The sequence below is a fragment of the Plecotus auritus genome (assembly GCF_963455305.1).
Source record: "Plecotus auritus genome assembly, chromosome: 8".
Taxonomy (NCBI): domain Eukaryota; kingdom Metazoa; phylum Chordata; class Mammalia; order Chiroptera; family Vespertilionidae; genus Plecotus; species Plecotus auritus.
Window position 1 is genome coordinate 13,564,824 of NC_137782.1, and position 23,861 is coordinate 13,588,684.

Consider the following 23,861-nt stretch of genomic DNA (forward strand, 5'->3'; position numbering starts at 1 on the left):
ATACCGTGTTGTCTCATGTAGCCACATCTTGATTTAAAATCCAGGCCATTAGCTAGCTCTTTGAGGGCAGGGAAAGTGTGTTGGGCTCTTGGTGGATCTGGGCGGGCACCCGGGCAGCTGTTGCCTCTTCCATCGGCTGCCCATGTCCAGCAATCTCTGGGTGGCCAAGAGGGGGAAGCCTGTGGGTTGTTGTGAGCCCCTCAGAATGAACAAGTGGCTCATGTTTCCAGAGCAGTGCGCCCAGGAAGGGAGGCTATGGCTCGGCATTCTGTGCCACACCGGGAGGTCCTGCGTGGAAAACACCAAGCCTCCTAGGTCACTTCTCTCAATGACTCAGGGGACCCAGGACACTACTGAGCCCATCCTTGCTGCCACCTGTAGAGCCTGACAGTTGCAGAGGCTCCCATTACAGAGAGCCTCGCAGTAAGAATGCCAGGCTCCGAGGGCAGCCAGGGGCCTGGTGAAGGTCAGGTGCAGGCCCCTCCCCTTCTGCTCCTAGAACAGCTGCTTTATCTGAAGACCAAGCAGGAGGCAGCCTGTGCATTGTGAGCGAGTTGTTGGAGCGCCAGAGGGAGCCTCCGCTGTCCCTCCTCCAAGTGTGCCCCGGCCCATCACTGTGTCTGGAACCACGTGGTCAGAGGCACATGCCTTTGAGGAATGCTGCTGCTTCTGTTTCAAAGTGCAAATACACAGGAAGGACCACCATCGGGGAACTGTGAATGTGGGTTGTAAGACCATATTATTCACTTATCAATTTTCTCAAATGTGGTAATGGCATTGAGGGAATGGGGGAGGATGCTCTTATTCACTGAAGACACAGTATTTAGGGGTGACATACTGTGATGCCTGCAGCTTACTCACAAATGGTTCAGGCAAACACACACACACACACACACACACACACACACACACACTGTTGAATGTAGGTAGTGGGTACCTGGGGGACCAGCTTACTTTTTCAGCTTTGCTGTGCATTTGAAAATTGCACAAAGTTAGGGGTAAAATTACAAAGTTAGGGGTAAAATCACCTGGAGAGCTTGTGTACAATTCCAGCCCTGCACTCAGAGCCTGTGATTCGGGAAGTCCAGGTGTGCTCAGCATGGGGATCTGAGCAAGCTCCCCAGGGGTTCCTGATCCAGGTGCCCTTGGAACCCACTGGAGAAACACTGCTCTGAGTGCCCAGGGTCCCAGGGTGGAAACCCAGCCCCAGAGCATCGTGGGGCTGGAGCAGGTGCAGTGGTCAGACAGGTGAGAGTTGTCATGCTAAGCGGTACAGGGAGCTTAGCCCCTTGGGTTCACTGACTCCCTTCCGCTACTCTCATGGCTGTGGGGCTGGATCCTCCCGCTGCAGCCTCCCCCTGCCCCACGCCCACTCTCCAGAACTTTTAATTGTTTAAACATCATGCTGTGTCTAACCTCCTGGCCTTTGTGCAGACGGCCCCCTCTGCTTAGAATGTCCTTCTTTCCTACCTCCCAACCTTCATTCTCCCCCATTTTCATGGCTAATGTGTACTCTTTCCACGTCCCCCCTCTAGGAATCCTTCCCAAGTTTGGGCCAGTCACCCCTTTTTATGTGCTCCCACAGCACCCCCAGCATACTGTTGCCCTTAATAATTTCCGATTCACTATGAGTCCTCAGGGCTGTCCCCAATGCACTGCCCAGCCCCTGCAGAGTGAGTGGGATGTGTAGTTATTTATGGCCAATGGGAGACCCTCTAGAGCAAACATATCAAACTCAAAGGCTAACACAGGCCAAATAAATGAGGCATGCAACCCACGGGCCGCAAGTTTGACATGCTTGCTCTAGAGAGCTTTCTTTTTACCTCCAACCCAGAAACTCACAACATTAGAGATGGTGGATCCCTAAGTAAGAACAATGAGCAACGCGCCCACCCACTCCCCCCCCCCCCCCCCCGCCCACCACTGCCAATCTATGATGGACATGTAGCTTTGGTGAGAATAAATCCTAACTATTTTCAGCCATCGTGATTTGGGGGTTTGTTTGTTACCACAGCCTGACTGATACACATAACTTATTCATTTTTGTATCCCCCAAACATTTGGCCCAACTCCTAGCACAAAACAGATACATACGAAATAATTTCTATCACTATTGTTCTTGGCTGTGAAACTGGCCTCAAGGACCAGGCAGAGGTTCCAAGACCAGCATCCTGTGTCCTTCATTTCTTCCCTGGTGATAAAGGACTCTCCCTTGAGGTGCCCCAAAGCATCCCCATTCAGGGAGGTACAAATGCCAACTCCTCTGGCCCTTTAACAGCTCGGACAGACTCCTGGATGGATCCCAGTTGACCATGAGCCTCCCTCACCCACTTGCCCTGGCGAAGGCTCTGGGGAGGAGGGGACCTCATAGCACTGCCCTGCTTATTAACTTGTAAAATCCCTCAGCCTTCAGGCCATCTCCCCAGGGAAGCATGAGAGAGGACCTGTGCTTACTCTGGGTCACCGTCTGAGCATTTTAAAAAGCCCCGAAGGAACGAAAGTCTTTTTGCCTCTTCAGTCCCATGTGGGGGGAACCTCTGTGGCCCTTTCCTCTTGCCAGCTCACCCGGGTCCCAAGTCCACCTCCTGCCCTCTGCCTGACCCCAAGGAAGTGATCAACAAGTTCACACAGACGTGTGGATGTGGAAGGCTGGACCCTGCAAGTCAGCCTGGCAAACGGGTTGACACTGCTGGTGCCTTTGTGCATCCTGGGAGGATGCAGGTCGTAGAGAGGTCAGAGCTGTAGCTGCTTTATCTTTGGGGTCTTGCAGCCCAGTCCCCGTGAGGTTTCCCAGCCTGAGGACAGTGGGTTCCAGGTGCTCTGAGATGATGGGTGTTGGTTTCCTTTTCCCAGGAGTCCCAGCTTGAGGCAGTGCAGAGCAGCTGATGGGGAAAGAGGGGGGCAAAGAGGGTGGGGCACTCCCAGAGGAGACACCAGGGGGCAGGGACACTAGGCTCTCCCTCACTGCTGATTCGCTCGTCCTTGGACCACTGCTTTGCACAGCCCCACCCCCACTGCCCGGGCCTCAGGCTTGCTCTCTGGAACTTGAATTCTCAGCGAGGCCGCACTTGTCCAAGAACTAACTCCTCAAGTCCCAAGGTCACGCTCACATATATAGACAGCTTGGCACTTCCCCAAGTCCCTCCATATCCTTGGACCTTGAGAGTCCGCCCAGCCAGGAGGGAAAAATATTATTGTCCATGTTAAACAGTAGAAACAAGTGCTTGGTCCACACAGCAAGTGAGTGACAGTCAGGATGGAGTCTGGGCCTCGGGCCCTATGGCCAGTGTCCACTGTGGTGTTCTAGGTAAGAAAAGGGCTTTTCCAGAAGTTTCACATGGAGCTCACACATGCACAGACATATACACACTCTTTCAAAATGCTGCCCCCACTGACATATTACTGGGGCTCTCAGACAGATGTCCATGTAGGAGACCACTGAGCCCCTGTGTGGGGTCTGGACTCCCGGGGGTGCCCAGCTGGGGGCTGCCAAGGTGCCTGAGAGCCAGGAAGGGCTGCCCCAGCCAAGCCTCACGCCGGCCTTTGCAGCTCACGGTGCACAAGTGGATGCCTGTGTCTGAGGGGCTCCCCGTGGTGGACACATGGCCGTGGGTGGACTCCGTGGGCTCCTCTGGCTCAAATTCTCATAATTGGACTCCTGAGCCTGAGGCCTGTGGGCAAGAGAAAATTGGCTGATCATCCAATACAGGGGGTAGGGGTTCCCGACTTCCCAAACCACAGCCCAGCCAGGGGCAGGAAGGAGGAATGAGGTGGGTGTCGGGGCCCTGATCCAGGGCCTGGACACTAACTAAAGGTTGGAGGCAGGGCAGCGCAGAACTTGTGTGTGTATGTGGGGGTGGGGGTGAGGGTAGCTCACTTACCGTGGTGGGGTGTCCTGGGTGACTGGATCCTCTGTGTGAGGGGAAGGGAGAAAGAGAGAGAGGGCATGAATCTATAGGGTGGCCTCCAGACTATAGGCCTGGCCGTCCACCTCACCCCACAGTGGACAGCGGTCTGAAGGGAAAGCTGGCAGGGTGTGAGGGATAACGTGAAGGGTGAGCAGGAGTTACCGAGGAGAAGGGTGGAGTGAGGGGCGGTCCAACAGAAAAACCTGCCCTTCTGAGGACCCCGAGCACAGAATGCTGGGTGAGTTTGAAGAACCAGCAAGAGAGCCAGTGTGGCCGTGGCAAAATGGCAGCTGGGGCAACGGTGACCAGTTTTGGATTTCATCCCAGGAGAGTCTGAGGCTGGTGCTATTGGCCTGGGTGGTCTGAGTGGCCCTGGAAAGACCCCCCTTTGGGGCACAGAAGCAAATTTCCCCTCCAGCCCAGAAGCAATGTAGGGCCCACTGCAGTTCCTTGCTGTTTAGTCTTCCACACTTCTGTGCATGCTGTTCCCTCCGCTGGGAATACTCTCCAGGGGTGGGCAAACTTTTTGACTCGAGGGCCACAATGGGTTCTTAAACTGGACTGGAGGGCCGGAACAAAAGCTTGGATGGAGTGTTTGTGTGAACTAATATAAATTCAAAGTAAAGGAGCGGAGGGGAGAGCAAGAGAACCGGCTAGAACAGCCGGATCCGGCCCGCGGGCCGTAGTTTGCCCACGGCTGCTGGCCCCTTGCCCTCCTAGCTCATGCCTCCTTACAGTTCATCTCCCTCTCGCCTCACGTGTATAACACCCTCCTTCCTGGCCCCACCCAGATGCCCCCCAGAGAGATGCATGCACACCCTGAGCTCCCCCAGTGCCTGGGCTTTAGATCACACTTCTGAGCCTGCAAGCATCTGCTCCCTCCTCTCCCCATTCAAGGGCCAAACGGGTGGCGGGGAACTGCGTTTTATTCACCTCTATTGTGAGAACCACACAGCGCTAGCTAGGAGGCCCTTCCGCTGCTGTACTGCTGTAACTAGCGGAATGGTGCTATTCTCCCGGCCTATGTGTGGTCAGAGAGCTCAGGGGAGTCCTTTATGGGGGTGGTAAAGGGAAGGGCCCCAGAACCACACTGACTGGTGACTAGCACTGTGACTCCAGGCTAGAGGTGAGCTCCTTAGCTTTGCTGGCCTTGGCTTCCTGATTGTAAAGTGCGTTCACGCTGGTTCCCAGCTCCTGGGTTTGATGCAGGTAGAGGAAATGGAGGGGATGCATAGGCGCAAAAATGATGTTTTGGTTGTGTCCTGCCAGGTGGTCAGCCTGATGGTCTTATCTAAAAGGAAAGCCCCCGCCCCGCCGCTCCCATAGCACCCACTTTGGCCCAGGCGCACCCACCTAGGCGGCGGCGGCTGGTGCAGGCGGCCAGCGCGCCCAGCAGCAGCAGCGCCTTGAGGCCGAGCGCGCCGAGCAGGAGGGCGATGGTGGAGGCCTTGGAGGCGCCGTGGAAACGGAACAAGTAGACGCTGGCCTCTGCGCGGCCCAGGCTGTTGGAGGCCGTGCACGTGTAGCGACCGTCTTGGGCCAGCGCGGGCAGCTCGGCGGTCACCTGGTGGCCAAAACCCTGACCCGGGCCCCGCGCGGCGGTGGAGCGGTTGCCCAGGGCCGGGCCGGACCAGGTGAGGGCGGGCGGTGGCTCCCCTTCGGCCGTGCAGAGTGCGCGGAAGGCGTGCGTGGGCCCCGGCAGCACCGATATATTGATGATCCGTGGGGCGGCTGCGGGCGGCAGCCAGTGGGGCGGGGAAGAAAGCGAACCGCGGTCAGAGGGTGCGGCCGGCAAGGAGAAAAGGTACCCTCCTCGGTCTCCATTTCTCGCCCAGAAAGGAGGAAGACGTGGGAGCAGCGCGTAAAGGAGGGAGGGAGTGGGCACTTGGGCACCAGCCTGCCTGGGTCCAATACAGGTGTGGCCCTGGTCAAACCCTCCCGCCTCTCGGTGCCTCCGTTTCTCCAGGTGTAAAATGCGGCTCACTTATGGGGTCGGTGGGAAGATTTGGCAGGTTAATACGTGCAGGGTGCTTGGCCTAGGGCCCGGCCCATAGTAAAGGCTCACTAAATAGTCCTTATTATCGTGGTGGCGCAGGGTGGGGAGGGGGGGTAGTCTGCCAGTGTGATCCCAAGGGCACCTCCCACCACCAGGCCACCTCACCAAGAGCTAGAGTGGAGACTGATGCTCTGAACCCACCGGCCTGTGTTCGGCAGGTGCCCCGCTGGGAGGAAGCTGACGTGCTCTCAGAGGGGCGTGCACATGCCCCAGGCACATGCTAAGTTCTTGCGAGGGTCAGACTCCAACCCCAAACTCCTGGACAACCCCGCCCAGGACCATAACAGGTCCCGGATTTTCAAAGCTGTACAGGTAATTCCCAATGCACAGCCCGGGATGAGGACCGCTGCTCTAGGGGCGGGACGCTGGTTCCCACATCTCTGTACCCCAGCGTCTAGCCAGTGCGCCTCCCAGAGGACGCGGGTGCCCTGCAGAGCACACAGCGCTCACCCCACTGCAGCCCTGCTTCATATTTAGGGTTATCGTTCACTACTTCTTCTCTCCCCTGGACTTGGAGCTACTGGGGACCTAACTCTCCAAGGGCTTCTCTACCATGCCCACTCCCGGGCCCACCTAGCCTTTCGGGGCCAGGATTTGCACGTTTGACCAAGTCCCAGGTGGCCCCATAACCACTGCCAAGTGTGAGGCCCCGCCCTGGAGAAAGGAGTGTGTATGGGTCCCCTTCCTGTCCCAGCGGCGCGCACAGTGCCCGGCACCTAGTAAGCCCCGAGAGAGGGGCGGGGGGCGGGAGGGAGGAAGGTTGCCGCCTTGCCCCGCAACCCGGCCCCGCGCTCACCGGTCACGTGCAGCCGGACCCCGTGGCGGCTCTCGTAGCGGTCGTGGATGTCGCCCGCGAACTCCACGCGGCAGAAGTAGCGGCCCTCGTCGGCCAGGGCGAGGCGCTCCACGCGCAGCGAAAGGTCGTTGCGGCGCGGGTTGCCCAGCAGGCGGAAGCGGCCGTGCAGGCTGAGCGCCGTCTGGCAGAGCTCGCTGCCCCGCGCCGCCGCGCAGCGGAACACCTGCGGGCCCGCGAAGGGCTCGCCCGCGCGCCAGATGGCCGTCAGCGGCCCGTCGTAGTGGCGGTGCGGGTGCGTGAAGGTGCAGGGCAGCACGGCCGCCTCGCCCGCCGCCGCGCTCACCTCGGCCGGCAGCTGCATGGACCAGCGCTGCGTCGGGGCACCTGGTGGCGGGGGGGTGGAGGGGGGGTGGCCCGGCGGTTCAGCCTTACCCGCCCCTGGCCTGGCTGAGGCCCCCCCCCCCCCCCATCTCCAGGACTCCGGAGGGACCCCTTGGAAACCCATGATTCAGGAAGTACCCCACTCCCCACCCACTCCCAGGGCCTGAAAACCCCAGGACTTTACAAGCGCCCCCCTCTGGAAACCCATGACTCAGGAAGCCCCCCTCCCCCGGAAGAAGGGTGTGGAAACCCACCGGGTGCCTAGAGACATCTCCTGGAACCTTGACTCCCTTGACGGGGAGGTTCCTGGACCCTCCCCCACTTCCCTGGGCCTATTTCCTCACTCTCTCCCGGAGGTCCCACCTCGCCAACAGGCCCAGTGACCCCAGCACCTGCCCTGCTGCAGAGAAGTCCTGGATTCTGTGGTTGCTAGAGTCCCAACCCCTCCAAGATGGTGAGGATAATAAAAGCACTTACTGTGCACCTCTGTGTTGAGCAAGTTCCCGGTGGTATCTCTCTTAGTTCTCACAAGTGATCCTAGAGGTAAGCATAGTTATGTCCTGTTACAGGTTAAGAAACTGAGGCACAGGGAGGTGAAGTAATTGCCTTCGGTGACACAACCAGGATGTGGCAAAACCAGCAGCATTCAAACTCAGTCCCGTCTGACTCCACAGCAGCACTCTATTGCGCTAAAGGCAGGGGGCCTCGGGTCTCATCCAAGGACACCAACACTCCCATTCATAGACGGAAACTGAGGCCTGGGAGGGGTGGTATGTTAAGCTAAAGTGTTAAGTGGGTGGATAAGATTCCTCTAGAATCCAGGCCAACCCAAGAAGGCTTCCCAAGGGGCTGGTGCCCAGACAGGGAGCGGAGAGGCCCTGCGTGGTGGGCAGTTATGCTGCCCCCTTGCTCTGTGCAGGCACCCCTGTCTGGACTTCGTGTCCTCACCTCCTGCGTTGTGAGCCTCTGAAGCACGGCCAGGTGAGAGCCAGAGGCTTCACTCTGCCTCTAGCTCAGAGGGCTAGTGAGTTACTCCTGTGCAATTGAACATGTGCTTTGGGAGAGCTGTGGGCTGGGTGGGTGGGTGGCTGTCAGTGTGGGTCCTCAGAGGATCACACCAAGGATTGTGCCTCCCCAAGGAGTCGGAGGGCAGGCTTAGCAGCTAGTGCCCAGCTGCAGTTCACGAAAAAGAGTAGAGAGAATAATATAGCAGCCCTTGTATTTCCAAAGGGCTTTGCAATTTACATAGTTCTTTCACACACATCGGGTCACATGACGCTCAAGACACCCAGGGGAGAAAAGCAGGGCCAACATTGTTATAGATGAGAAAATGAAGGCCCAGAGGCACACAGGCAGAAAGGGGGAGAAACCCGGCTTTTCTGATGCCAAGTCCAGTGCTCTTTGCTCTTCAAGCTAGCCTGACATAGACCCTGGGAGGAATCATCTCTCTATGAACCATCCATAGGTGCAGGGGTCCTCAAACTTTTTAAACAGGGGGCCAGTTCACTGTCCCTCAGACCATTGGAGGGCCGGACTATAGTTAAAAAAAAAAACTATGAACAAATTCCTATGCGCACTGCAGGCCCGGGATGAGTCGGCTGCTAAGCAGGACAGGCAGCGGCACCCGGCGGGCCGGATAAATGTCCTCGGCGGGCCGCATGTGGCCCGCGGGCCGTAGTTTGAGGTCGCCTGGAGAGCATTCCTCCTGCACAGAATTCCTGTCTACACCACCACGTGACTGCCACTAATGTGTGGAGCATTGCGCACCCCCTCCCAGTGATAGCCCTTCCAGGAGCCCATCATGGCTACCAGACCCATTAAGCCTTCTCTTTTCTGGTGACGGTCCCACCCCCCACTGCCCCTCCCCATTCCCACTGCCTGCTCAGTACTTTCCTGCAGCGTAGTGTCCGGACCTGGCCTCTAGGTGTGGGCTCCCGCTGTGCTGGGCCTGCAGAGTGGGGTCCGAATCGGGTTTTGTGAGTTGTGCCTCATATACAACCTCACTTTGCCCTTGTGCTGAGCTTGCAATCAAATAAAACCACAAGTTCTTTTTTTTTTTTTTCCACATAATCTGCTAAGCCAAATCTCTTTTCTTCTGGACAAGTGGAATTCCGCTTTTGAACCCAAATGGAGGACTTGACAATTACCCTGAGTAAGAGCTTGTTTGCTCAGTCGTTAATAATCAAATTTGAGAAACCTTCTGAAGTTTTGCTGGTCCAGTCAGTACTCCCAGCTGCAGAAAGCATCTTCCCGCTCTTGAGACTTAGCCCCTACCTCAGTTTCCCTGCATTTCCCACTCTCTGTAACTTCAGCCTCCTCTGACCCCCTGCATCTCACAGACACCCCAGATTCTCCAGGTATTATTTGTTCTTGTTCATTTATCCATTAGCAAACATTTATCGGACACGTCCCCACGCTAAGCCAGGCACTGGGAAAGGAGAGGGGATTACAAAGATGAACAGAAAGATTTGCCAGCCTGCTGGGTCTCACAGCTCAGAAAGGGCGGCGGATCTGGGAACACGTAATTACACCACTGCCTGCCAGGTGCTCTAATGAGCGACACAGTGTTCCCTTTGTCTGAGTGTAGTTCTGGGGCCTTTCACTCACCAGCTCCCTCCTCACCACCCCCAGGTCTCCTCTGAGTCTGCCTACAGTGGGAGGCCTTCCTTGAGGCCCAAGCCTGGGTGTGGCACCCCTCCCTGTGCCCCAGAGCTGGCAGAGGTACTTCCTCTGCATGGGCATTGCCTGTTCACTGTGTGTCTCGCCCAGGCACCCAGAAGCTCTGGGAGGGCAGGGCCCACGTATGTGGGGTCATACTTGTGTTATTGTCCAGCACAGTGCCATGTCACATAGTAAGTAATGCAATTGCCATGACAGTGGGAGGGTGATCGGGCTGGCAGGAATAGCTGGGCACATCCTGGGGGAGCAGCATCGTGCACATAGTAGGCAGGCAGGGAGTGGAGGACCCATGAGAGAGGAGACGCCATTTCAGCAGAGCCTTGAGAAAGGAGTGGGATGTTACTAAGCCTCGAGGTGGATTGAAGGCAGTCTAGGCAAAGGGGACAACAGGGCAACGCAGAAGGCAGGGACATCAACAGAGAGGTTGCAGGACATGTGGAGTTTAGGGGGCCAGTGCTTTGGGGGCTCCTTGGGGGACATACCTCATCTCATTTCATATGCACAACAACCCCGTGAGAGACTGTCATTAGCCCCTTTTTATTATTTATTTTTTAAAATATATTTTTATTGATTTCAGAGAGGAAGAGAGAGGGAGAGAGAGAAAGATCAATGATGAGAGAGAATCATTGATGGGCTGCTTCCTGCATGCCCCACACTGGAGATCAAGCCAGGCACGTGCCCTGACTGAGAATTGAACCATGACCTCCTAGTTCATAGGTCAGCGCTCAACCACTGAACCACACCAGCCTGGCTAGCCTCTTTTTAGAGATGAGGGTGGGGCTCAGAAACCACAAGTGACATGACCAGGTCATCTGGCTAACCAGAAGCAGAGAGAAGCAGAGCCTGAGGCTTTGCCCTCAGGGGTTTGGGTTCACCCTGAAGTGTGACACAGATGAGGTGGGGCGGGGGCGGGGAAGGGGGCTTCCCTCCTGGGGTTCTGCTGTAGGCGCAGAGAGGGCACACAGAGGCCTTCACCAAGTGTTACCCTCTTGGCTCCCGGGAGGGCTGGGGGCCGGAATCTGGGTTTCCTGTTTACCTGCTGTAGGACGCCCTCTCACACGGAGACCTTTGGATGAATCTCCCCACGGGACTCAAGGTTGGCAGGAATTGCCCAGGGTACAGATGCATTTGCTTTGGCAGGAATCCAAGCTCCCAGCATCCTGTGACATTTACCATTCTCTCTGGCAGCTCGCGCACAGTCTCTTGTCTCTTAGGACAGGGGAGGGAAGACACCACCCTTTCTTATAGGATCTTTAATTTCCTTATCTCAGGTCTGTCAACCTCTGGGGTCAACGGGAGGCCCATATTTTTCCCATTGTCCAACATGCCCCCCCTCAGTGGTGGGCCACAGGGCATGGTGGAAAGTATTTCAGCTTTGGCACAGCTAAGCCTGGGGCGACAATCTTACTTGGGGTCATTCTCTCTTCAGACGTGTATCAAGCACCCAGTCTGTGCCTGCACTGTTCTAGGCTCATTCACGTAGTAGGAGATGTTTGGGCAAGTTTCTTAAATGGCCCAGGTCTCACTCAGGCTTCTCTGTGGTAGAAAGAGGAACACAATACCTTTCTCATAGGATTGAGGATTGAATGAAATCTCTGTAGATCACAGTGCCTGACACTCAGCAAAGGCTCAGTGGCTGTTAGCTCCCTCCATTCACTATCCCTGTCAAGGGGTGAGGTTGGAAGGGGGTAGGGCGGAGAGTGCTGACCAGTGGAGGAGTGTGTGGGCATATAACCCAGGGTGAGGCAGCAGGAACTTAAGACACATTGATATCCTAACATTGCACCGTTTGCAACTGGATTTGGCATCTTAGGCCACAAGAAATTCAATAGCCTAGCCCTTGCCCTTAACTCACCTGGTAGCCAGTCATTTCTTTGTGTATTTATTCACTCAATAGCTACTCATTGAGGGCCTATTGTGTGCTAGACATTGTGTTGGGGATGCAATTACTGTGACAATTAGTGGCCCTCCTCTGTATGTTTATAGTCTGGCCATTGCTCAGCCACCGTTTGTTTTTCATTTACACACAGGTCTGACAGGTCTGTTTGGTTAGCACCCCCGCTTAGGGAACTACAAAGCGAAAAGCTGGAAAATGGATTCTGTTTGCAGGCCCATTGAAAGCAGCAAGAAAAGACAGCTGACATCCTGGGAGGAAGGAGCCAGTGAACACAATGAAAAGACAGCTCAGGGCCCAGGACCGAAACGCCAAAGTTTAGCACAGAAGGAGTGAGGGCAGAGGGTCTTCAGGCACCGTGGCCTGCAGCAGGCTGTGTGACAGATGCTTGCAGCTGTGACCCGAGTCACCTTGGGGAGGTTCATTGCCATGAGACGTGTGCCCCCAGGTGTGTGGGGGGGGATCAGGCATCTGTTTTGGGCTCTAGCCTAGGCCTGACTGACTTTGTGACTTTAGGCAAGTCCCCACAGCTCTCTGGCCTCAGTGGGCTCATTCGTGAAATGATGTCTCGATGTTTACTAAGGTGACTTTTCAGTCTAAAAGTCTATTCTGAAAATAACATTTGGATAAAAGTGATAAGGAAATCAAGTATTTTAGAAATATGTCTTTTTAAATGAAAAGACATATTTCTAAAAATAAGCCATTAGGTATCCAGAAAACTTAGCGATTGACAGATGCATCTGGGCCTTGATGCTCCCGCACCATCATTTACCAAACTCTCCACATGGTTCCCTCATGGTGACTGGTGCTCAGCTGGGAAGGACTGGGCTGCAATATTGGGCACCAGCTCGTGCAACACCATAACCACGACTCAACTGAGGGGTAGTCGAGTCACCCTGGGCTTGTTATTTCGAAGCCCCATGCATATCTACAGAACCTGGATGGGCAGAAGGGGTATCTGGATGGATCAGAAATAGAAACCTTGGTTTTTGCTGCCATTGACCAAGAATTCTACCAGTTCCTTGGTGAGGAGGGAGCAGAAACGTGCCCGGAGCCGCTCTGGAGGTCACTGGCAGTGGGCTCTGTGCTAGTCTGCTCATGTGAACTATAGAGAAAACCACTCATGGGTCTCATCACAGAATTTGGGCCAGTTGCTGTCTGTGGACCACAGACAGGAAAGTGATCCCCAGGTGGTCCTGGTGGGACAATGGCCAGTGGGGTAAGCGCCCTCACAGAAGGGTGCTTTAACAACAATAGGTCTGCTGGGTGGGTTTTATGTGACATTTTTGGAGGAAACAAGTTATGGACTTGGGAGGGGGAAGGATGACACCACGTGGGCAGTCAGCATGGACCTCCAGAGGGATAGCCTCGCGGCACTCAGAGGAACTCAGAGGTACTGCTCCCATGGCGGCTGGTCATCGACAGGCAGCTAATCTGATGAGTCAGCTGTGTGTGCAGGGCTACCCCCCCGGGGACACTGGGCATGTCAATAAGGGTGTTCTCAGGGAATGACTCCGATGGTGGCCTCTCAGGCACGGTGACACCTGGAGGGTCAGGAGAGGGCTTTTTGGGAGCAGGGAGAGATGTTCATCGTGGCCACCAACCTCACCAGTTAGGTGTGTGTGTGGGTCGAGCTGGGGAACGTTGCCTTTCTTCCAATTCCCTCCTGCCCCTCCGTTTGCTGCCACAGTTCCTTCTGAGCCTGCACGCTGTCCAGATAGGTTATCAGTGGAGAAAAGATGAGAAAGGGGTGGAGTCCAGAGGGGAGAGGAGGGAACGGAAACAGGAATTCCATCCTTCAGTGAGAACCAGATCCAGAAGGGTCTAGGGAAGGGGTGAGGTACACTGATGTGCGAGTACAGGGCCTGGGGGTCTCCGTCTGCCCTCAGGTTATCCTGGCTTCCCCCTATACCCTGGCCTCTTTGGCTGCTCACCTGAGCTGAGTGAGATGCAGAGCCACTGTCCTGGGGCCCGTGTCCACCACAGGACGCTGCTCTTCAGAGTTCTAATTCAGCCTGTCCCTGTCTGCACTCCTCGCTTCCTCCAGGGCCCTGTTCTCCTTCACTCCTCCTTTTCCTCCCCGGGTAGGACTTCTCCATCAGCTGCTGACCAGAGTAGCCACCACCAGCAGCAGAAGCATCCTGGCTCCCTAACCCTTCCCATTCCTCCTGGACCCATGATGCAGCCACCTCCTCCCTGACGTTACCTGCATCCCGCATGGGCATCCCACGGCCTGGGTGAGTCTGCGAGGGCCTGGCCTTTTTCTTCAGCGATTCAGAGCTTGTCAACTACATTCCTCAGAGTGCCACGCTTTGGCCCAGGCCCACCACCACTGCACACAGGTGGTGCAAAGGGCGGGCTGCACACAGGCGACTCCAGTTCATCTCCAGGCTGTGACATCCCAGCGTCACCTGACCTCCCTAAATCAGGGACAGGGGTCCTCACTCTGCAGGGTTGTGGGGAAGAGTAAATGAGCTGCTCATCAAGGGTCCGGCACAGAAGTCCCTGAGGATGACAGCTGCTGTGATTGTGAAACCTGCTTCTCAGAGATTTGTGGACCGACTGGGCACTTGCACAAGGCCACCCAAGTGGTCAGAGCCCAGACCAGTATCCACCTCCCCCATTCCTTGGCATCTCCCACTTTCTAAAAGCAGATTTGTGGGGAGAACTTGGGGAAAGACAAGGGAGAGTGTGTGGGGACCGCCTGGAGATGAGAGCCTGCCCAGAGCACTGGGAGCTGAGTGGGTGACATGAAGAGGGAGGAGGGCAGAGGAAGTCGGGGAGGGGGCGGGGGTTGTGGAGCAGCTTCATCCACTTCACTTTTGCCAGCGGCCTGCCCGGGCCCCACGCTCGGATGTGGACAGGATGTGGCTGTGACCTGGGTCGTGCAGCCCTTTGGGCTCTCACACGGCAGCCAAGCCCGGGAGCCTCCTGCCCAGTCCCACTGCCACCTGGAGGGGCTCACAGGTGGCCGTCCTCAGAGTAGTTTCAGAAAGTGGGACCCCGCTCACCTTAGCTGCGGACCTGTGGGTTTTAGCAGTGAGGCAGCTGCACTGTGAGAACAGCAGGGTCCCTCCCCATCAGGTTCACACACGGGGCTCAGCCTTCTGTGCCATCTTGACACACAGCTGGAGCACTGGTGCGGGTTGGGCTTGTTCTGGAACATGTGACTGCGCATGCTTCCTCTAACTCTTGTGTTTAACTGACTCATAGCAGCTGACCCTCCGCAGGAGGGAAACAAATGCAAGCAAAACACAAATACCCGCATACCTCGCTTCTCTCAAAGCTGTGTGCCTTCTGCAACCTTTCATGCCACTTACTGCATAACCACTGAGGGCCAGGAGCTGCGCTGGGGCCTTTCCTCCAGGATCTAAGTGTCCTTCACATCACCACTGTGAGGTGGCAGGGACCCCACTTTATCGGGGCTCAGAGAAGTCAGGAAGCCTGCCCAGGGCCACACAGCCACTAAATAGCAGGGCCAGGATTCAAAGCCACATCTGACATCAACACTCAGGTCCTGTACTGCTGCTCTCCTCTCTGCCCAGGTCTGGGCAGGGTCGCCTCTTCCAGCTCCTACCTTCTATGTGGGACCCAACCTTAAAGCACCCCAGAAAGATGGCTGAGTTCAGCCAACTTGGGAGAAAAGCCCCTTCCCCATTAGCTCCTGCCATAGGGCTCTGTGCAGGGGACATGGGCAGTGTGTATGTGGGGTCCAGTCTATGGTTCTAACCTCAGCTCCACCCCCCCTCACTCACCAAAGCTCTCTGTGCGTCAGTTTCCCGTCTGTGAAAAGGGAATAGAATAGCTCCTTCCCCACTGGGTTCTGAGGCTCATGTGAGTTACTAATTAAAGTGCCACCACTTAGAATTGTGTGGGCACTTCCTCTTCCTGTTCCACGCAGACTGCCTGGACTCTGCTAGAGGGGAAGGGAAGGAGCTGAAGGGGTGCGAGTTTATCATCCAGCCCTGGCGACAGGACCCCACACAGGGAATGTTGTCTAACAGTTTAGAACCGTGGTCGGCAAACTCATTAGTCAACAGAGCCAAATATCAACAGTACAACGATTGAAATTTCTTTTGAGAGCCAAATTTTTTAAATTTAAACTTCTTCTAACGCCACTTCTTCAAAATAGACTCGCCCAGGCCGTGGTATTTTGTGGAAGAGCCACACTCAAGGGGCCAAAGAGCTGCATGTGGCTCACGAGCCGCAGTTTGCCGACCACGGGCTTAGAACATCATGATGTCAGCGAAGTCGCCAGCAGCATGTGGCAGCAGGGACCGTGCTCACAGACACAGATGCGGAGTCCATGGGTCACGGGAAGGACCTCTCAGGCTGGGATCGAGGAAAGAGCTGGGGCCCAGGCAGAGGGCCACAGAGGATGGCCTCTGTCCTTTATCCCAGTTCCCTTGGTAGCCCTGACCATCAGAATTACTCAAGGTGATGGTGGAAGAATGCAGATTCCTGGGCCCTGCTGCCTAATCATGTGGTTCCACAGGTCTGGGGTGGAGCTGAAGTATCTGCATTTTAGTGTGTGTGTGTGTATTTAAGCCTTACCCCAGGATATTATTTCCCATTGATGTTTAGAGAGAGTGGAAAGGGGAGAGGGAGGACAAAGAGGGAGAGAAAAAGAGGAGGAAATACTGGTGTGAGAGAGACACATCGGTTGGTTGCCTCCTGCACAAGCCCTGACCGGAGCCAGGATCGAACCTGCCACCTAAGTATGTGCCCTTGACTGGGAATCAAACCCACAACTCTTTGGTGCATGGGCCTGTGTTCTAACCACTGAGAACCCGGGCCAGGGCAGTATCTGCATTTTAACAAGCATCCCTCTCCTCTGGGATTGTGATGCAGATGGGCTGGGATCAACCTGTGAGGCACACTGTTCCCAGGGACACTAACTCACTGAGCTCAAGGACCCAGATGTCACTCTTACTTGAGCCTGCCACAGAGTTCCCACTCACCCTTTGGAGTTCCTGCTGGGAGGTCAGGGTGCCCTCTCTCACTGGCTCTATTTCCCACCTGAAATCATCTGCATCCTTACCCCAAACCTCAGTGTGCTCTCCTCCGCTCCCCTTGGGGTGTGCCAGTGTGCCAGTGCCCATCGCAACGTAAAACACTGTGTGGGGCGGGGCTGGCTTTCCCACCTGAGAGAGTGAGAGGTTACAACACCCAAAGTCTGTTCAGAGCCTGACTCTCCTTCCCATTCCTTGTCCGTTATCTCCCTGGATCCTCACGGCACACTGGGTGGGCCAGGCAGCCTTTCTACAGGTGGGGGCACAGGCCCAGAGAAGTCAGGGGCTACCTCAATCACTTGGAACCCAAGACAAAGCTCAGACTTGAACTTCTGGCTTCTGTCACCCCAGCCTCCCAGAGTGCAGCTCTTCCTCCTCCACAGGCCTGGAGGCTCTGGGTAATTAATCCCAGCTTCACTGAGTTTAAGGCGAGAAGACTGTACCGAGGGTTTTGTGAGCACCTGTCCTGTTCCCAGCATGGGCCCGAGAGAGGAGTGGGAAACGGGAAACTCACCCATCGGGAGGATGCACACCAAGCAGGCCAGGAGCCGGATGGACCCTTCCATGTTGTGAGCGCCTGGAGACCAGCCCCCTCATTCGGCCAGGCCACCACAGAGAACCCTCCTTGTTGTGGGTGTGAGGGAAGAAAGGTGTGAGGAGGGGTAGGCGGCGTGCCCAGGTCTGCACCATGCAGGGCTCTGTGGGTGCTGGAGGAACTGGGGCCAGGCGGCCAGGCAGCCTGAGGTATGATCAGATGAGACCCGTGGGGTTTAGTCATGTGGAAAACTAAGAGGGGAACCACCGGATGATTTTTCAGGACAGGAAACAGAGAAGTGGATGGGGAAGATGCAAGCCCTTTCTGTAGCCTGGTCCCTTTAACAAATGACTGTGCTTATGCTTCCTTCCCTCCTCCCTCTTTCTTCCCTTCCCTCTCCCTTTCCCTTCCTACATTTTTAGTGTCAGGATGTGTTTCCTCTCCCTCCAGTCCTTTCCTTTCTCCCCGTCCCCACCGGTTGTGACAAGATGATGAAAGAGACGTGGGGAGGAGCCTGCCAACATAATAACTCATCCAAGTGCAGCCAGAAGGCTGTCAGTACCTACAAGGAAAAGACTTGTTCACAGACGATCCACCTCCATGACCAGAGGCCTCCAGAGGGTCTGGGGTCCTAGACCTGCACCCCAGATTTTGATGGTCATAAGGATCACCTGAGGATCTTACTAAAATTTAGGTTCTGACCTGGGTTGTGTAATGAGTCCCTAGTGCTGCTGCTGCTCCATGAGCCATACATGTAGTACATCCAGTATGGAGAGCTGAGAGCCCCTCCCCAATCCTGGGGCCACTGGGTAGAATATCAGATGGAAATGTGGGCCCTGAGGGAGAAGCAAAGCTCTTGGAAGCTTACTTGGTGGACTCTTGTGGGACTGACAGTGGGAGCTAGAGGTCTGTTTGCAGGGCACTTGAGTCCAGTGCATCAGCAGAAAAGAGATCCTCCCATCAGACAGTCCAAATGGACAGCATTGGATTTGGACTGTCTGGTGGCAGGATCTCTTTTCTGCTGATGCACTGGACTCGAGTGACCTGCACAGAGGTAACATTAGCAATGCCACTCTTCTCATCCAGGTGGCGGAGGAAATGCTGTTGGCCAAGTCCAGTTTGTGCCTTGCCTATCATCTGCTCCTCCCCTAGTAACCTCTCACTCTCTCAGGTGGGAAGCCAGTCCCATCCCACTCTGACGGCCCCGCCCTGCCTGGCACCTGCCTCAAGGTGAGTTATCTCTGGTGGCCTGGCCATCTTGGAGAAGAGGAGGGTCAAGCTCTGGGGGTCCCAGAATCCTCAGAAAATGAGGAAAGATCTTCTATTCTTGACTGGACTGCTTCCCCAGCTCCTGGCAGAGCAGGGTCCCAGCTCAGCTCCAGCTGTGTGGGACTCCTTCTCGAGCTCCACTGAACTCCAACTTGCTTCTTTCTTCTAAGCAGTGAACCAGGGGCATCCTTTCAGGAGATGTGGACCTACCCCATTCTTTCAAATAGCTCCATAGAATCCCACAGAATAGATTTTATGTCACGTAATTTATTTAACCACTCCCTGTTAATGGGTGTTAAAATTACAAGCAAAGCTGCAGGAGGAATTCGTGTACGTGTCTTTACATACTAGTACTTATATTTCATTAATAATCCCAGAAGTGGGATCTCTGGGTCATAGGGTATGAACATTTTGCATTTTTGTTGTTGTTAATCCTCACCTGAGGATATTTTTCCATTGATTTTTAGGGAAAGTGGAAGAGAGAGGGAAAGACAGAGAGAAACCTTGATGTGAGAGAAACACATTGATTGGTTGTCTTCTGCACGAGCCTCCTGACCAGGGCCTGGGCCAGGGAGGGGCCTGCAACCAAGGTATTGGGCCCTTGACTGGAATCGAACCTGGGACCCTTTGGTCCTCGGACCAATGCTCTATCCACTGAGCCAAACCTGCTAGGGTGAACATTTTGCATTTTAATGATTATGCCTAGATTATGCTCCTAAGAGTTTGCAGTTGTTGTGGTGTTTTACATCTTATTGTATACATTACAATCAAAAGAGGAGGCTTAAGGGGGTTACATGAAATCCACTGGTGATACATTAGGGAGGTGGAAGAAAGCAAATGGGTATGGGGTGGGATAAGGTGGGGGAAGGAGAGAAGGGTGGGGAGGGATCTCTGGGATTAGATAAAAAGTAAAATGAATAGACACATACTTCTTTTACATAGGTGGGTGCAGGATAGTTAACAGTTAACAATTAACAGGGTAACAATAACAGTGAGGGGTTCTGTGGTCTCCTGCTCTGCTAGTCTAAAAAAAAGGAAATTACCCTGACATTCCAAAGGTATGTTATTGTAGATGCCAAAAGACAATAGACAGGCTCAGTTAAGGTAAAGATTGACCTTTGCCAAGGAAGATACAGCCTAAGACATGGCTACTTGCCATGACTAGCTTTTAGTTAGAAATGTTTAATTTCAGACCATCCAATGTGGTTACTTTTGGCGTCTGAGTTTGTAAGGCCCACCATGCAGGCCTCTTCTAGCCACTTTTTCATCCATACTTCTCCCTTTTGGTCATAAATCAATCCAAAGGATGCATTGATGACCAACCTTTTGGCTGGATAATGTGGTCCCCCTGTGCTAGGAAGGAAGACTTAGTGTCAGCATTTGTCTTGCTTAATAATGGACCATGGGCAATAGGGCAAGACCATAACCTTGGATGGAAGTAAAGGCCAAGTTTTTCTCAAAAGTGAAAAGCAGGTAAATGGGAGGCAGTCAGAACTTAGGTTCTTCATTAAGGAAAACACTCTGGATCATTTCTAACCTATAAGTTATCATGATCTAGGTTTTTCTGTCTGTTTCATTTCTCTGTATTTTGCACCTAGTATAACATTTACTTACTAGTGACCTGGTGCACGAATTCATGCACATTGAAAGGAAATTAATTAGAAGAAATATTTTAATGTCGCTATTTGCCCTTTCTCTATAATAAACATGTCAACCAAATTCATGATCAACAATGACAGATTGAAACACATGCATGCGATTGGCACCAGTGAGAGCTTTATATGTATCATGCATGTGTGAGTCAACTTAGCCTTTTATATATATATATATATATATATAATAAACTTGCTTAATTAGACCTGCCTTCTGATATAGCTAAATTTTTTTCCAGCCCAGTGAAGCATCCCAACTTCTCTTTCAGGTAATTGTCAGCAACACAGCAGTAAATATGAACACGAAGCAGATTATTATTATAGATCACACAGGGAGAACAGAGGGTAAAATATTTAACTGCAGCAGTATTTGACTATATTCTACGCAGTGAGAAAACCTGAAGTCATTTTCAAGGTCCACTATTTCTTCTTTTCAGTCCAGTCAAGTTTCTAAGCTTTCTAAATCTCCATTTTCCAGCTAATGAAAAGAAAATAGGATTCCACCGAGTCTCCTATCTTCTGTGAGGATCAAATGAGATGAGGCATGGGAAAACACATCACAAACATTTGGTTAAACTATAAAATGTTTGCATCTGGCTATAAAGCAAGTCAGGTTCCTGGGCAGAAGAATCCCAAGGAGGCTAGTCGCTAGGGAGAAGTAGCTGGGTGTTGCTATGTGATGTCATTACCCAGCTCCCACAGCTACCATTCTGGGCTGGGCTGAGCTGTGGGCTGCATTTTGTGCCATGGGGTCTCGGCAGCGTCGGTTCGCTCCAGGGTAGTGGCGGGGCCTGTGTCCTACTTTGGGGAAGCCGAGTGTTGCTTTGTGAGTGTCAGGTCCACGGTGCCGTTTCTCTGTAAATGGCCAGTGCATGTCATGGCAGCTCCTGCGTTGAGCATCTGCTCCCTGGTGGTCAGTGCGCATCATAGTGACCGGTTGGATGGTTGGACCCTTAGCCTTTTATATATACTAGTATAGATAGTTTCAGGGCACACCATACAACTTCCCAGTTTTCACAATCTGACTATGAGATGGGTCCCCATTTACAATGGCCCATTCACTTCCCATTGGAAGCACTCAAGGGCTGTTTATTATTAATCTGATTCCTGCTAGTTGTGCATATGGAAGCTGTAACTGTAAGGTTTATTCGGGGCCAAGGCTGTAAGAACACAATGATGTAAATTACAATTGCCATCTAAAAATAACAGAGGCCAGTAAGAGTTTCAAAAGTAAAATTCCTGTGCCTCAGCAGCAGTTACAGAGGGCCATAAAATTCCTTTCTGAATATCCCTTTTCCACTAACCTTTAGCTTCCCCTGTTCTTCATTCAGAAATAGCCAACGCATTAGGACAAACTACTTATTTTTAACTTCTGTTAAAAATGCACACAACCCTTTCATTCCCTCTGCGCTAACATTCCTTCTAAATTTTAAGAGAAACCATCAATAGTATTATGGATAATACAAAAGTTATTTTATATACCTTCAGCAAGTATTAACAGCTGGGCTATATATACAAGGTTTGAGAAAAGCCCAAAGAACAATTATAATTATTATTATAGCTAATATTAGCAGACAGGTAAAGACAATCAAACAAATAAAGTTCAACATCAAAATTTGTAGGAGTATAGGCCTTGTCAATTTCGTGGGAAAGGTGTCTATCTCTGGTGTCGGTGGCTTCTCGTCCCCTGGAAGTCTTTGATCTCTGCTGTAGGTGGAGCCAACTGTCATTCACAGTTAAGTACCTGATAAGGTCCCTTCCAATGACGTTGGAGAGAGTCTTTAATTGATGTCTTTTACAACAGTTGTAATTCATGGTCCTTGAAATCTTTGTCTTTTGGGAGCTCACCGTGAAATAAATTGGTTACTAATTTATCAGTCCCTATAAACTGGTTAATAAGTGCTTGATAATAATGCAGAATGTCTCCTTTTAGTAAGGTTGATTCATATAGCCCTTCATCTGGAAGCATAGGGTGACCAGTGACTATTTAATGAGGAGAAAAGCTATGTGTTTACTAACAGACGTACATTTCAGGTTGAGGAGAACTATAAGGAGAGCTTTTGGCCAACAGAAATGAAAAGTTTTTGAAAATTTGCCCAGTTGAGTTTTAATTGTACCATTTGTATGTTTCACCAATCCAGAGAAGTGGGATGATAGGCACGATGAAAATTCTGCAGAATAGGCCAAATATTACAAATAAATTGTATTATTTGCCCAGTGAAATGAGTCACTCAATCACTGTAACTCAGAGGGAATTCCCCAATTGAGAATTAATTTTCCCCAATAATAATTTACCTATTGTGAGGGCAGTTGCTCTCCTATAACAGAATGCCTCAACCAAGTAAAAAACATACAAATCATAACTAACACACATTATATTCTTGAGATGGTGGAATTTGGATAAAATCCAAAGTTCCATACCTCGAGTGGATCTAAAGGAAGTGGGAATGTCCTTGGGATTATTTTCTAGCATTATATTTGGACAGATAGAACATCTGCTACACACTTTATAAGCTACAGTTGGAGAAGGTTTCCAGTAATATTGTTTACTTCATGAAATCATCTTTTCAGGACCCCAATGTATTAGCTATTGTACATGTTAAAGTATAGGTATTTGTGTCACTAAAGTTAAGATTGGTTTCTGATTGGGTCCAAACCACATCTCTTTGTCTGAGTCAAAGATTCCCCCTTTTTGTTGCCATATCCTCTTGTCTCAGCTGTCTATTGGAACTGCAAAAGAGAGTTTTTTATTGATTTAATAGGAAACAAGGAGGATTGTTGGGTCTGGGTAATATGGCTGTTTAATGCTGCCTGTCTAGCTGCAGTATCAGCTAAATTATTTCCTTTTGCTTTCATGGTGGCAGCTTTAGGATGCTCTGGAAGTTTGATAACTGCCAATTTTGTATGACATCTAATAATCCTACAACGTATTTTCCATTCTTTATGGGCTGCCCTGAGAAAGTTAAGAAGCCTTGCAGCTTCTAAAGTTGTGAGCTACACCAATAGCATAGCTACTATTAATGTAAATAGTAGTTATTTGATATTTGGCCAATTGACAAGCCCAAGTTACAACAATGAATTCAGCTTGTTGGGCAGATCTTATTCAGGTGAATAAGAGCTTTCAATTGTCTACCATGGAATTTATTGCCTATCCAGCTTGGTAACATCCCCTTTCATCTATCAGAGATCCATCTATCAACCAAATTAAGTCAGCATTATCAATAGGAGTTTCCTGTAAACGATTCCTAGGAACAAGAAGATGGTCAGTAAGCAAAACACAATCATGAATGTCTTCATCCTGCAAAGAAGGTAGCAAAGTTGCTGGGTTAAGACTGTTATAATGAGTTCAAGTAATGCCAGGCACAGAAAGCAATAGGCAGTTGACTGACAGAAGTGTTCTTCTCTGCCTGGGAATGGCTTTTCCCTGAAGGGAGCTGCTAGAATTCCTGGATTAACCTTGTCTGAATTTCTATTCTCATTTCCCCCTAGGTCAGTAGGCAGTGGTAGTGGAGGATATATCTACATTAATAAAAGAGAAAGATGAAAATTGACCATACCTCTGTGACTCCCACCAGCCAATCAGGAGTGAGTATGCAAATTAACCCGACAAAGATGGCGGGTTAATTTGCATATGCAGGTGCCAAGTGGCCTGGGTCCCGGGAATATCCTAGGGACCCGG

At 52.3% G+C, this 23,861-nt stretch overlaps 1 protein-coding gene across 1 annotated transcript; it reads right to left on the bottom strand.

Annotated features, from left to right (window-relative positions):
- Positions 1–2,623: 2,623 nt before the first annotated feature.
- SIGLEC15 (sialic acid binding Ig like lectin 15) lies at positions 2,624–17,292 on the bottom strand (the record flags this gene model as incomplete). The annotated part of the gene is made up of 7 exons (XM_080683769.1): positions 2,624–2,882; positions 3,555–3,671; positions 3,882–3,912; positions 5,262–5,639; positions 6,761–7,144; positions 7,619–7,678; positions 17,241–17,292. The coding sequence occupies 7 exons, from the start codon at positions 17,290–17,292 to the stop codon at positions 2,624–2,626; spliced, it is 1,281 nt and encodes a 426-aa protein (XP_080539895.1).
- Positions 17,293–23,861: the final 6,569 nt, after the last annotated feature.